The following is a 13,910-nucleotide window of genomic DNA, read 5'->3' as shown; positions in this document are numbered from 1 at the left end:
TATGACAAAATTAATCTGCCATAAACATTGATCTAAAAGGTTGAAGCAATTTTGCCTCTCTAATCATAAAGACTGGAAAAATAACTGATTTATGACATTTCAAGGCAGCATCTTTAACTAATTATGCCGTAAAATGTACTCTCACACCACAGCAATTTGTTAGCATTTCAGGTCAGTATGTTCTCAATTGTTTTGCTGTCTCACAAATCAGTTCCGACTGGTGCACTGCAATACGTTTAATAAACTAGGCCATCGAATTCCTTCTATACCAAATCCTGCGTCTGAACTGAATTGGTGCTGAGTCTCTGTATCAGCTTTGTGGTTCTTTTGTAGAGAATTTGTTTAATCTGTATAAGCTGAGTATGGATCCTTTGCATTCTGCGTACTTCAGATAAGCCATCTAGGTTAGATGGTTTAAAGTTTGAGTGTAAAAAGCCTTTGGCCTGTATACTAGCAGTAGAATGTTTGAGACATTGCGGCAAATTTAGTTAATGTGTAAAATCAGCTTCTAGCACTTACAAAGTCTATATGGAAGAGATCTCTCTTTCTCTCTCTCTCTCTCTCTCTCTCTCTCTCTCTCTTTCTGTATTGTAGTGGCATATATGACCATTCTTGCCTCTACAGGTAGGTAGGATGCATTGTGCCTCTGTCAGTTCTGGAAAGAAAGGTGGCCCATATATTTGCACAGTGATGTGCGTGCCACAACGACTTAGTGTTCTCATTATTGGGCAGCATGATCCTGTATTCCATTATGTGCACATGGGCAATTTCTAGCTGCAGTTATAGGGTAGAGTGGGGGAAAACGCCCCCGTGAGGTAAAACGCCCCCCGCCTGTTTCCCCCGCTATGTGGTAAGGTGTACTTACCTGCTGGTACGCCTAATCTATGAATTAAATATAGTATCTTACAATTCATTTATTGCTTAACAGCTTGTCTGTTGATTTGGCTATTAATGTATGAAGCAAATCGTTTTTTTTAGGAGGGGGCATTTTACCCCACTCATGGGGGGCATTTTGCCCCACTGCTGGGGTAAAACGCCCCCTTTGTTTACATTTTATTTTTGTTAAAAATCTAAAGAAATATAAAGTCTAGGCAGTTTTCATAGTTGGTTTATAATTAATGTCATTGCCACTTATAACCATGATAATAATTCAGAACACATTTAGCTTTTGTTTTCACAGTAATGCCACTTTCCCCGTTTTCCCCTACTCTACCCTATGTCAATTTGTTATTTGTTTTCAGTAAATACAAATATTATGAAGCTCGTTTCGAAGAGAATTGTCAAAACCAATAGATAGCCTACAAGCTGACAACACAAATGTAACATATTTTTTTGTAAGATTAAACTATAGTATTTGTTTATATTTATTATGGGGTTAAAATTCTTTCGGGCAAACCGTGAGAAACTCTTTCGCAACCAATCATTTTCTTAGGATTAGTTAGCCGTAGCCCTTGCCCCCACCTTACACGACACGTGCCAAAGCAAGTTTTTAGACTATAAATACAGACCTAACATCACTTGAAATTACCAGAAAGCCAAAATGCTAGACTCACTCACGTTCGTTTTCGAGAAGGTATTCCTTCTATCTTATTTCAACTTAATAAGAAACTTATGGCCAGAAGAAGAAAAAGGTTGCAGCCCATCTTCCTTCAAACGGGGGGATTTGTTGGAGGTGAAGCGCACTCTTTTCATCCATTTCGGTATATACCTAGGTGACAACAAAGTTGCCCATCTCATGCCTGACATCATGCCTGTTCTCACCGATAACGACAAGAAGATAAGGTCAGTCGTGACGAATAGGAGACTAATCATTGGTTGCATCTACAAGAAAGCGAGCATACGCGTTGACACGGTGGAAGATTTCGCATACGGCGCAAGTATTCACGTCAACACCATGGACAGCAAAATGAAAATGCAGCCATTGCCTCAAGAGGATGTTGCACTGAGAGCCGAAAAATTGGTGGGAGAGATTGACTACAGCCTGCTCTGGAATAACTGCGAACACTTTACAACTTATTGCAGATACGGCTCACCTGTTAGTCAGCAAACAGATCAGGTACAGGCCTAATTGTACTTGTCTAACATATTATGTTAGTTCAATATATATTATTCTGAGCAGAATTCTCGATTTTGAAGTTTTCCACTTTATATATATTTTTTTCCAATTCAAAACAAACTCTTCTACTATTGTTAGATTCTCACAATAACCATTAAGAAGTGTTAATGGAAGTGGAGTGCTAATTATGGTGTTACTGATATTGCATGCTTCATCTCTCCTCTTTTCTTCAGTTTTGTGATATTCTAAAAACAGTGGTCCGTGACCAGAGGAGTATCCTGCTGACCATCTCGCTGGGAGTGCTGTCCATTGTGTGCTTTGGCTTGGCACCGTCAACTACATTGCCAACAGTACTTATTCCATTCACACTGTGGATGGCAAGTTGATGGACATGGAACCTACACATGAACACTTACACTAGGGCGTCCACTCAAGAACTAAAGTAGCCGAGTGGCTCAACAGATGAACATTTGGGTTCATATTTGTTGTAAATGCACCATCCCAGAGAGTGTATGCACAGAATAAGATAGTTTGTTTAAAGCCGATGCTTTAGTCTGTTAATTTTGCGCACAGAGGTTTTATGATCTCTGGGCCATTTGTCATGACTGTATTGTATTTATGAATGAATGGCGGCTTGAGCATGCTTGGGCTGCTGAAGAATATGTAAGAATGTGCAGCACTGTATAATCAGGACAACCTATTTGAAATTGATAGTTATTTGTCTGGTTCCACTTTATTTTTGTTCTTTTTTTATTATCTCTCCCTGATATTTGGACAAGACAAAACGGCTACCATGCTGACTGCTTTCCTGACGTGTCTGTCAATAACATCTTGTAGTTGCACCATATTTGCCTATGACATGGCTGATTAACAGCTGGCCTTGTTATTACTCTACAGCTTTATATATGGGGTTGCAGGTGACCTACCTGAGTGACCAGGCCATATGCATGTGCACACATTCCTCGGTGAAATCCTCCTTACCTTGGCACCGCTGAAAACTGATGGCTACGCAAAGTGCAATTGCTTATTGAGGTGTATTTAGATGCTCTATTTTTGTACTGAGTAAGAGAATTAGATAAAGAGAGTCTTGATTGTGTACATTCTTTTGTAAAGATTAAAATATATTTCCACAAATGCTAATAAAAGTATATCAATAATTTTGCAGACATGGTTGGATCAAAGTTGATAAAAAGAATATTAGGAATCTTAATCAGCCCCTTCTTTTGATTGCAATCTTTTGGTCAATAGTCAATAGACTTAATCACTTTTCATAAAAGTATGCCTGAAGGTGGATACAAAACGAGTAAGCTAACAGCTTTACTTTGTGTATACCATAAAGCAGCTTTCAATGATAAAAAGGAAGTGATTTGTGCAGTAATGCAGAGGTTGACAGTTTTTCCCACTTTAAATGAAAACACAAAAGATGGCAACATGACAGGATCGATGATGGGATCATTTTAGGGATCAGTCCCTTGATTACTGTAGGTCCTTTCATACAAGTCCAAAGCACACAATTGCACTATCTACTAATTCTAATAAATACTGGAAGCATGGTAAGACTGCCAGATAGTATTTTTGATGCACACAATCCACACAAACAATATTATACTGAATCCTATAGAATTGGACCAAGGCTGATCCGTGGCTTTTTGAGTGTCACTGAACAGGAACCCTCTGTCAAATAGGTTGGGCTTATAAGACGTGAGCTTGCCAAGTCCCCTTCCAGTGGAGGCGAGAGTGCTCTTTTATGCAGTGCAGTGCTCTTGTGGCGCCACTCAATAAGAGCACAAGGCGAAAGCCCAAGACGACAGACAAACTCCCATTAAGGACAGCTATCTGATTGCCAAAGGTCTCTTGAACATCCATCCTTTTAAAATGCATATGTAGACCTACTCTATATCTTTAGAATGGGTATGTGCTCTATCCCTTTATAATGGACAAGGACCTGTCTTTTTTACACCCAAGGATCACATGCTGAGGATCACACATGTTTATCGCTTTCATGTGATCACGCCTCTGAAAAGAATTTGCTTTGCAGTCACCAGAAGTTTGCGATACACGGCATTAGCCTGGGTGTTCCCATACTGCCTTGCGCGGTGATTTCTCATTTGAGAAGTGGTAGGCGCTAGCCAGGCTAGTGGCACATTGGATTTAGCAAGCTATCACAGAAAACTAGGGAACCATATGGTCCTGTTAGAGGACAGCACTCCCTGTCATAGAGCATCCTCCCTCTGAACCAATCTAAATGCTCAAATGTTTTTTGGGGGCCAAGCAGAAACGCTGCGAAGGCACCCATTGTGTTTCCACGTTTTCTTCCTATTATTCCCACAAAACCGTCTGGTAAAAAGTTGTGAAATTTGGCACACTTATTGGGGACAGTCCCATGATTCATATCACCAAGAGACACGCACCTAACCTTTGACCTGTCCCTCCGATTTTAAAAATTCAGGTTCAACACACCCTATGACGTCAATTTCTGTCATAATGGATTTTCCGGCACTTTGGATTTAATCAAAAACAATTAAAAGTTTTCACAGGCAGTGGCGGTTCTAGACTGAACTACTCCCCAGGCGAGATCCTCCACGAGCGCCCCCATGAGTGTTTTTTGACGCACTTTGCGTCAGTCGGGCTCATAGGGTTAAGCGCTCGTGCCGCCCCATACAAGATGCCGCCCCGGGCGACCGCCCGGTTCGCCCGTACCTAAAACCGCCACTGTTCACAGGTCATAATTTATTTCCGATCAGCACCAATCTTGACACACATCATCTTCAGACTGCCAATGCAATGCTTCACAAATACATTACTCCGGAACTAAAACCGTTCGCCCATAACAGCCAAACCAAATTTGTGGCTAAGCTGCCAAACAGGAAGTGAGCTCACATCTCAGCAACAGATGTATCAAAAGCAAACTTAGCACATGTACTTCAGACCCCATCGGGAGGACACTCAAGACATTTGATGACCTTTGACCTCTAGGGGTTGCTTGCTGTAATTGACAAATAGGCATTTTGGCCTGTAGCTGCTGTTGTGCTTAGAAGGTCTGGCTGTGGTGTCTGTGGTAACACTTTGGGCAGTGTTGTGCCTGAATGCGTTCATTGAACGAAAGTTCATGTAGCCTACTCGTTCATAATTTTGGTGAACTTGAACTGACCAAACTGTATTTCTGCCTGATGAACGATTCTGTGAACGCGTTCATTCTGGTGTATGTGAACCTCACGTTCACTCTTTTTTAATTTCGTTCAATAAGGTTCAGGCAAAAAACACACCGTTAATAGCACTAAAGTGTTGCCCAATCGTTGTGTGTGCTTTAGGGCTTTGACTCCGAACTTCGTTATTCGAATATAATTCGAATTTTTGAAAAATATATGATATTCGAACGAATTTTAGGCAGCTCTTAATATTCGAACCTGTTATGAACATAATTTTTTTTGTACATGTGTTTGCATGCAAACGTTATTTTCAGATTCAGCGGCTTTCTCACATCTGGTAAAGTCGTGAATCATGAGCTCATTAGCAAGGCCATTAGGCTTACTCATCTCGGCTCCTGTAGGTGATGTTAGCAAGTGGTTTGACTAGCCTATTCAGTTTCCCCACGTGTGTGTACGTTTCAAGGTAAGCTAATAGTAACTTCCTCATTGAGTCTTGGAGTTGGGAGACATTGGTATTGAGATGGTCAATCAACTTCAATGCAAGAGTTAATCTGTGCAGCATGCTAATCATGCTAACCGGATAATTTAGCTTGTTGTCTTCTATGCGTCATTGCTTTCACGATTGTGAATGTTTAGGATGCATGTCGAGGGACGGGTGTCCATTAGAGAAAGCGGGCCATGGAAAATGAGTTTAGGCTACTTATAGGCTATACTGTTTGGTAAAGTTGTATGCATAGTGCCTCCACCTGAACAGCGTTATGTCGGTGCAGCTTCCAGGGATCTTGTTTTCATGGAGACAGACGCGGTCTGCACGGAGTGGAGGGGCTGTGTACGTGTACGTGTGTGTGTGTGTGTGTGTGTGTGTGTATGTTTGTGTGAGAGAGAGAGAGACGGAGGGAGAGCAGGAAAAGGAAATTCAGCTGAATGAATGCTGCGTGTTTTTCCAATAGCATAAAAATAATGGTCAAAATATTATTAACAAATAGGCCTATTCGAATACATTCGAAGTTTGATATTAATAACCAAACGAACTTCGAATACGATTTTTGGCCAAAAGTCAAAGCCCTAGTGTGCTTCTTTGTCTATGCCAGATTCTATGCCTGTCTGAATTCATATTTCCGCATATCTCCAACCGGAACTTTTCCTGCTTCCGACCTATGTTTCCGTAATGTTGCCACAGCTGCTATGTGAATGCAATCGCGGAAAAAAATCACACTTGATGATCAAGGGAAGTATTACGTGTAGCCATTTTAAGCGCCCTATGTCACTGAACAGTTCCATCTCTCAAGCTGCAGGTAGCTAATGCAGCAAGGTAGCCTCCTCTCTTGGTGTAAAAACTACACATTCTGACAGCGCGGCCGCATTTCTGCCCAGTGAACCAAAGCCCAATTGGAAATTCTACATTAGATGTGAACAACAGGAGGCCATATACATTTTGCATGCTACCATCAGAAATGCAGCAAGCAATTATAGTAGAATGTGCGTAAAACCTGTCTGAGAATGGCTATAATGAAATAATTGCTGGCTGTGGCAACAATTTTAAAAGAGTAGGCCTATAGTTCGCAAACTAGCTCATTTTTTGGAGCTGTGAACTTCGTTCATAATTTGTAATTATGAACTATGAACTGAACGAGTTCATTTCAAAATTTGTGAACTATGAACTGAACTAGGCTAGTTCATGTAGAAAGTGAACTTTCCCAACACTGACTGTGGGAGGTCTTTAGGTCGAAAAGGGACAACTTGTGACATCAACATCAACATAATTGATTTGGCCACCATATTGGATTTGATCAAAAATATTAAAAGGTTTTCACAGGTTACAAACTTCATCTGAGCTCAACCAAAATTGGCACACGGCAACCTCAGACTATGCCGTTTCCGTGCATTAATTTCTGGAACAATTGACAGAAGCGTTCGCCCGTAACAGCCCATTGAAATTGACATTGAAGCTGCCAAACAGGAAGTGAGCTCATATCTCAGCAACCCCTGCATGTATCAAAACCAAACTTAGTACAGTTCTCGGACGGATGCCCAAGAAATTTGGTGATCTTTAATGTCTAGGGTCGCTGCAAATAGCAAAAAAGACTTTTGGCTTGTTACTTTTGACGCATTTTTAAATACATTTTCTAAATGCTAAATGTTTTCCGGTATGGATTTCGGTCACATTTAAAACTGTTTGCTGTCTTAAACAAAAACTAATCATATACCATCAACAGATCATGGGAGTTTCCCACATAATCATTTGATTTGATGAAATAATAGTGTCAGAGCAGAGGTTGGTTCTCAATCTTTTGAGGGCTAAGGCACACCAAACTTCCAAAATGCCAAAGCACACCAACCATAGGCGTAATTTGCGGGGGGGTTACAGGGGTCATGACCCCCCCAAAAATCATATCAGCTAATATAACCCCCTCAATATCATCACATAATTCAGATCACACTGAATATGAAATATTCTGGATGAATATTTTTTGTTCGTTTTCTTTATTCATTTCATTTTCCAGCAAGATAGTATCATTTTTTTTTTATATTCTGAAATGTACCCCCCTGCCCACCGACTACTTGGTATTACCCAACCTGCGTTCTCTACCGAAAGTTTGTTTACTATTTTGCGCAGTCGCTGGGATGAATGGTTGGAGAAAGCTCTCAACTCAGGTGGGAAGATGAAAAAGACATTGAAAGGCAGCCAGACAGCATTTTTCCCATTGTTGGTTGACACCAACCAAAAATAGGAAAAATCCTGACCAAATGGAGGTATACCCCTATTGCTAAGTTAGCTGTTAAATTAGCTGATGATTTGTTGACTGGAGTTGGCTGGCTAGCCCTATGGGCCCGACGGACGCAAAGTGTGTCAAAAACACACCTATTCTTCCTATGTTACATTGCTCAGGGATAATTAGTCACAGCGAGATGAGACCTATATTGCACGAAAGAGCAGAACCGGGGCTTTCCAACGAGACTAGACATTTGTCTGTACGATCAAGTATGAAACTAAAATAAAATCATGAAGTTAAATCAAAGTATATCATATTTACAGTCTATATTGCTCTGCATTCACCCGCTCGCTTGAATGGCTACACGCGAACCCGCCATCGGAAAGATATGCATGTCAGATGAAAGGGGAGAGCTAGAGCTATCCACAGATACCACATACAACCTTCTTGGCCATAAAACAGACAAAGTGACAGCAAAATAATAACTTCATTTAGCTCCACTTACCCCATGTTTTGTGTGGCATAATAGCTATGTTCATAATCCAACGTTACCATGTGTTTCAGTTTCTCCATGGCAAGTCACGTTCATAATACGGTTTTAAGATCCTAGCAAACGCCTGTATGGTATTCAATTCAAGACTCATATTGCATCCAAATTTGTTTGACAAATAAACACTTTTTTGCCTTTACTTTGTTCATTGCAATGCAGTAAAAAATATTATAGAGAATCATCATCTGTGCACGTCATGTGTGCTACCACGCAAACAAGTCAGGTCAGATCAGCTAGTGTCACAAATATGGAGCACAAAAAGTGTCAAAAAGTCATTTCTCATCACTAAATAAAAATTGCTATTTATTTCTGGAAGGCACACACCACATATTTCGGTAAATTGCTCAGCCCCAAAGTATACCTCCACCATGGTTCTTATATTGCAATTTTCAGGACAGTCAGGCCTACACAACCAGTTGTCAGCTTGCTGTGGTGAGATACATGTCAAAATGTGTAAAAATGTGTAAAGTATATGCTTTTTAAATTTGTATTATTTAAAAATCTAAATCAAACCAATGCAAGTATTAATACATGTGGTAGATCTGGGTAGCCTAGACTGTGCTGAAAAAAACAATATGTAGCATGTGTGAATGGCACTTACAATGACCAGGATAAATGCTTCTAACTAGAGGTGAAAATGCCCTTAAAACAGCCTAGGGCTCATAGGGCTAGTGCAGGCACTTTATACATAGGCCGACACACAAGACGCGCGCACTTTATACATAGGCCGACACACAAGACGGTCCATGTGAGCACACTGAATTTAACTACTGTGTCATTATGGCACAAACAGTCAAGTGAACAGCTGCATTTATATTAAGTAGCCTAGCCTATATCATCATGATGTATTTCTAATAAAGGAATGGCAAATTAGCATGTTACCTTTTGCACAAGAAAAATATTCAATAAATAAATAAATTGATAAATATGCCGCAAATTTAACCCCCCCAATGGTAGACCCAAAGTTACGCCCTTGACACCAACTCATGGTTACTGATTATGAAGTAACGTTATGTCACACACATTATTATAGGCTTTAACAGGGGTGTTCTTTCTTATGCTCATATTTTCTCTGTACCTAATATTCATGAGCTGAGACCACAGCAATAGAGCTCCCCAGTCCCGCCCACAGCCTAGTCCGGAAGTAAAAATCCAATACAATTTCTCCATTGACAATTGGAGAATAAGCCATAACATCGTAACCGTCCATGGTAGACTTAAAACCAGCTACGATGTGACTAAGCGATTATACCTGCTCATATAGATGTCAAAAGTTAATGGGGGCATCAACCTTGTTTTGAGAAAACAATGCTTTATTCACGATTTAACGAGAGAGTACTACACTACCCGACACCCTAACGTGTAAAACTGGTGAAAGCAGAGCCTTTGATTGGTAGAGATCGCCGTTGCCATGGCAATGCCAAACAAACTGTACTCAGCTTTTCCCGCGCCTATCGTCCAGCTTCGTCTCGCTGGAACTTCAAAACTTAAAATGGTTGCAGGGCTGATCAGGACCGATGTGTGGTCTTCCGAAAAATAACGGTTTTCTCATCTTGAAGGTTGAATTTACTCAATGGAAACGGTAGGAAGTAATCATCTTCTTTTCTCAGATTAATATGGAACCATGTTAAACTATCTTTAGGCTGCAAATGTTGGAAATGTGTGTACGTTTGCAAAGCATCCTGGGATTTGAGTTCTCTATCTCGGAATTTAAGATATGTACACAGTCTTGTACCTTTCGCTTTTTTTACATTTTCTGTTCATTTTTTCACTCGAAATTATAAGTTATATGCTTATGAGTCACATCGTAGCTGGTTAGCCTAAGGCATGGTCTAAAACTCTTTATATCCGATTTTTTCCAGAAGTCAATGGGAGAAATGAATGAGAATTTTACTTCCGGACTAGCACCTCTCTCGGAGGAGGGGCGGGACTGGGGAGCTCTATAGAGCTCCCCAGTCCCGCCCCTCCTCCGAGAGAGGTGCTTGTCCGGAAGTAAAATTCTCATTCATTTCTCCCATTGACTTCTGGAAAAATTCGGATATAAAGAGTTTTAGACCATGCCTTAGGCTAACCAGCTACGATGTGACTCATAAGCATATAACTTATAATTTCGAGTGAAAAAATGAACAGAAAATGTAAAAAAAGCGAAAGGTACAAGACTGTGTACATATCTTAAATTCCGAGATAGAGAACTCAAATCCCAGGATGCTTTGCAAACGTACACACATTTCCAACATTTGCAGCCTAAAGATAGTTTAACATGGTTCCATATTAATCTGAGAAAAGAAGATGATTACTTCCTACCGTTTCCATTGAGTAAATTCAACCTTCAAGATGAGAAAACCGTTATTTTTCGGAAGACCACACATCGGTCCTGATCAGCCCTGCAGCCATTTTAAGTTTAGAAGTTCCAGCGAGTAGTGGTGTGTCGGTCGCGAACGAATCAGTTCTATCGAACGGGTCTTTAAAAAGAACGACCTGAACTAGTTCACGTTACAGTTTTTCTTCGTTCGTCCCTTCGTTCGTGCCTTCGTTGCTGTGTCCACATCAACCTACTGCTGCTGTGCCAAACCAATCATAAACGTTATCTGTACTGATTCTAAGACGTTCTCATTGAATTAGCCAATGAGAGGCAGGAAAGCATAGCAACCGTTTCCATGAAAGAAAACAAATGTATTTCGCGAGTGGCAGAACTTGGTTGCTAGCTACATATTAGCAGAGTGTTAACGTGTGGTAATGAAGGATCTTTGATATTAGTGGTGGATTGTACATGGCCATGGTAGTTCAAAACCATACAAATAGCTACAACTTCATATGTGCACTTTTAATAAACAGTGACCACGTGTATGTCAAAACATGAGCTACTAACGTTCATCGTTCATCTCGTTCGCGAATCAGCATTTCTCCTCGTTCATAGCTCAGCTTGCAGCAGGCAAGGTACAGGTCTCTCGTTCAGTCAGTCACTCGTTCTTGCCTTGTTAGCTGTACAGCAGATGCTCTTTTTATGGCTCTGTAGTCTAAATGGGGACTTGAAACCGTTTTATTAATATAATCGTTCTGCCAAGCCTTTAAACATGCTTGTCGGAATATTGGATTGTTTATTTATGAATTAACACGTTTTTTTAAAATAATAGCTGATCTAGCCATAGTCTAGCCTACTTTATCCAGCCAACCTTCAATGTGTCAATTTAATTTTAAGGCGAATACAACAGGCTGTTGTGTTGTCAAAGACTATTTGCCTTTAACTGCTGACCGTTTACGATCGTTTGTGAACGAGCTGAGGACTGTGCATTCCATGATTCACCGCTGAATTACATTATACCGGAAATACAACTGAACGAACGTACGAACGACCTATAAGAACGAATCATCTTGGCGAACTGAACGACGCGAACTGTGTCATCACCGCGAACGATAAAATCCATCACTACCAGCGAGACGAAGCTGGACGATAGGCGCGGGAAAAGCTGAGTACAGTTTGTTTGGCATTGCCATGGCAACGGCGATCTCTACCAATCAAAGGCTCTGCTTTCACCAGTTTTACACGTTAGGGTGTCGGGTAGTGTAGTACTCTCTCGTTAAATCGTGAATAAAGCATTGTTTTCTCAAAACAAGGTTGATGCCCCCATTAACTTTTGACATCTATATGAGCAGGTATAATCGCTTAGTCACATCGTAGCTGGTTTTAAGTCTACCATGGACGGTTACGATGTTATGGCTTATTCTCCAATTGTCAATGGAGAAATTGTATTGGATTTTTACTTCCGGACAAGGCTGTGGGCGGGACTGGGGAGCTCTATAGGTATATGCTTTTTTTTACCGAAGCGGTCACACTTTATTTGAAGGGGTCTACATAAGGGTGACGTGTAACCGTCATAAGAATGACATGACACATGTCATGCACATAAATGACACATTATTGATGTTTATGACTGTTGTCATAATGTGTCATTCAGTTTTTGGAATGATTTTGACAGGTATTTTTGACGTTGGCAGATTTTTGACATTCCAAAAACCGAATGACACATTATGACAACAGTCTTAAGTAAGGGATAACGGCCGACGAGGTGACCGGTTCGATGGAAATAATGGCTAGGTGGAGGTCTAGAACTCCGGCGACGTGCGAAGCACGGAGACGGAGTTACCTCCGCCGTGCCATTATTTCCATCGAACCGGTCGACCTCGAAGGCCGTTATCCCGCTTATCTCCCGTTTGTATTCATAACCTGTATATTTAGAACATAGTTTTATTCCACCGTTGCGTCCGTTAACATCGCTAAAACTGTCTTGACTGTGGGACTACTTTCCGCCACATATCAACTTTCTACTTGCAGGACAAAACTGCCGTTACTAGTTCTAAAATGGATGGTTGCTATGGCCAAAAGCCAGTCGTTAGTTCTGAATGGCTGGTTGCTACGGCCAAAAGCCAGTCGTTAGTTCTATCTCTCCCGTTGTCAAGCGGCCATATCGCAGGATTCTGATTAACTTTAACTTTGAAAGATCGCTACTTTTATAGCCTACATGGCATCCAACTAGCTACAATCCACCTCCGTCATATGCTACAATGTTACTATGGTTCTGCACGTCTGTATTTCAGCTTGGATGCAACGTGACAGTTCATTTAAACTTCGCAACGAGTTTGGCGAATTAATATTCAAGTGTGTTACGGGAACTAGCCTACTTCAAAGGTAGCAGGTTATACGAAGTTAATGGCCACCCCATCAGCCAATCAGAGAAGAGAATTCCATTACCAATTATTCAATTGCCATTTAGAACTAACGACTGGCTTTTGGCCATAGCAACCATCCATTTCAGAACTAGTAACGGCAGTTTTGTCCTGCAAGTAGAAAGTTGATATGTGGCGGAAAGTAGTCCCACAGTCAAGACAGTTTTAGCGATGTTAACGGACGCAACGGTGGAATAAAACTATGTTCTAAATATACAGGTTATGAATACAAACGGGAGATAAGCGGGATAACGGCCTTCGAGGTCGACCGGTTCGATGGAAATAATGGCACGGCGGAGGTAACTCCGTCTCCGTGCTTCGCACGTCGCCGGAGTTCTAGACCTCCACCTAGCCATTATTTCCATCGAACCGGTCACCTCGTCGGCCGTTATCCCTTACTTAATGTGCATGACATGTGTCATGTCATTCTTATGATGGTTACATGTCACCCTTATGTAGACCCCTTCAAATAAAGTGTTACCAAAGAAACGGTGTCATTTATGCATTTAATGCCCTATAGTCTATTTGATGACGCTGCATTAAAAAACAAAAAACTCAAGGTGCTGCTCACACAATATTGATGTCTGTGTTATTTTCTTTTTTATTCTGGCTCTAATAATGTAAATTACTTCATGACCTTGGTGGAGCATTTTTTTAATGTGAGCTTTAATCATTGATAATATCTGTAATGACCAACCGATTGACAGATCTCTAAA

The 13,910-nt window shown here is 40.8% G+C and overlaps 1 protein-coding gene across 1 annotated transcript; it reads left to right on the top strand.

The window, feature by feature from the left end:
* The first annotated feature begins 645 nt into the window (after positions 1 to 645).
* Positions 646 to 3,170, top strand: lrata (lecithin retinol acyltransferase a). The gene is made up of 2 exons (XM_062517458.1): positions 646 to 2,056; positions 2,290 to 3,170. The coding sequence occupies exons 1-2, from the start codon at positions 1,541 to 1,543 to the stop codon at positions 2,440 to 2,442; spliced, it is 669 nt and encodes a 222-aa protein (XP_062373442.1). The 5' UTR covers positions 646 to 1,540; the 3' UTR covers positions 2,443 to 3,170.
* The last annotated feature ends 10,740 nt before the right edge of the window (positions 3,171 to 13,910 follow it).

Source organism: Sardina pilchardus, chromosome 2 (assembly GCF_963854185.1).
Source record: "Sardina pilchardus chromosome 2, fSarPil1.1, whole genome shotgun sequence".
Classification (NCBI taxonomy): domain Eukaryota; kingdom Metazoa; phylum Chordata; class Actinopteri; order Clupeiformes; family Clupeidae; genus Sardina; species Sardina pilchardus.
This window is presented reverse-complemented; position numbering and strand designations above follow the sequence as displayed.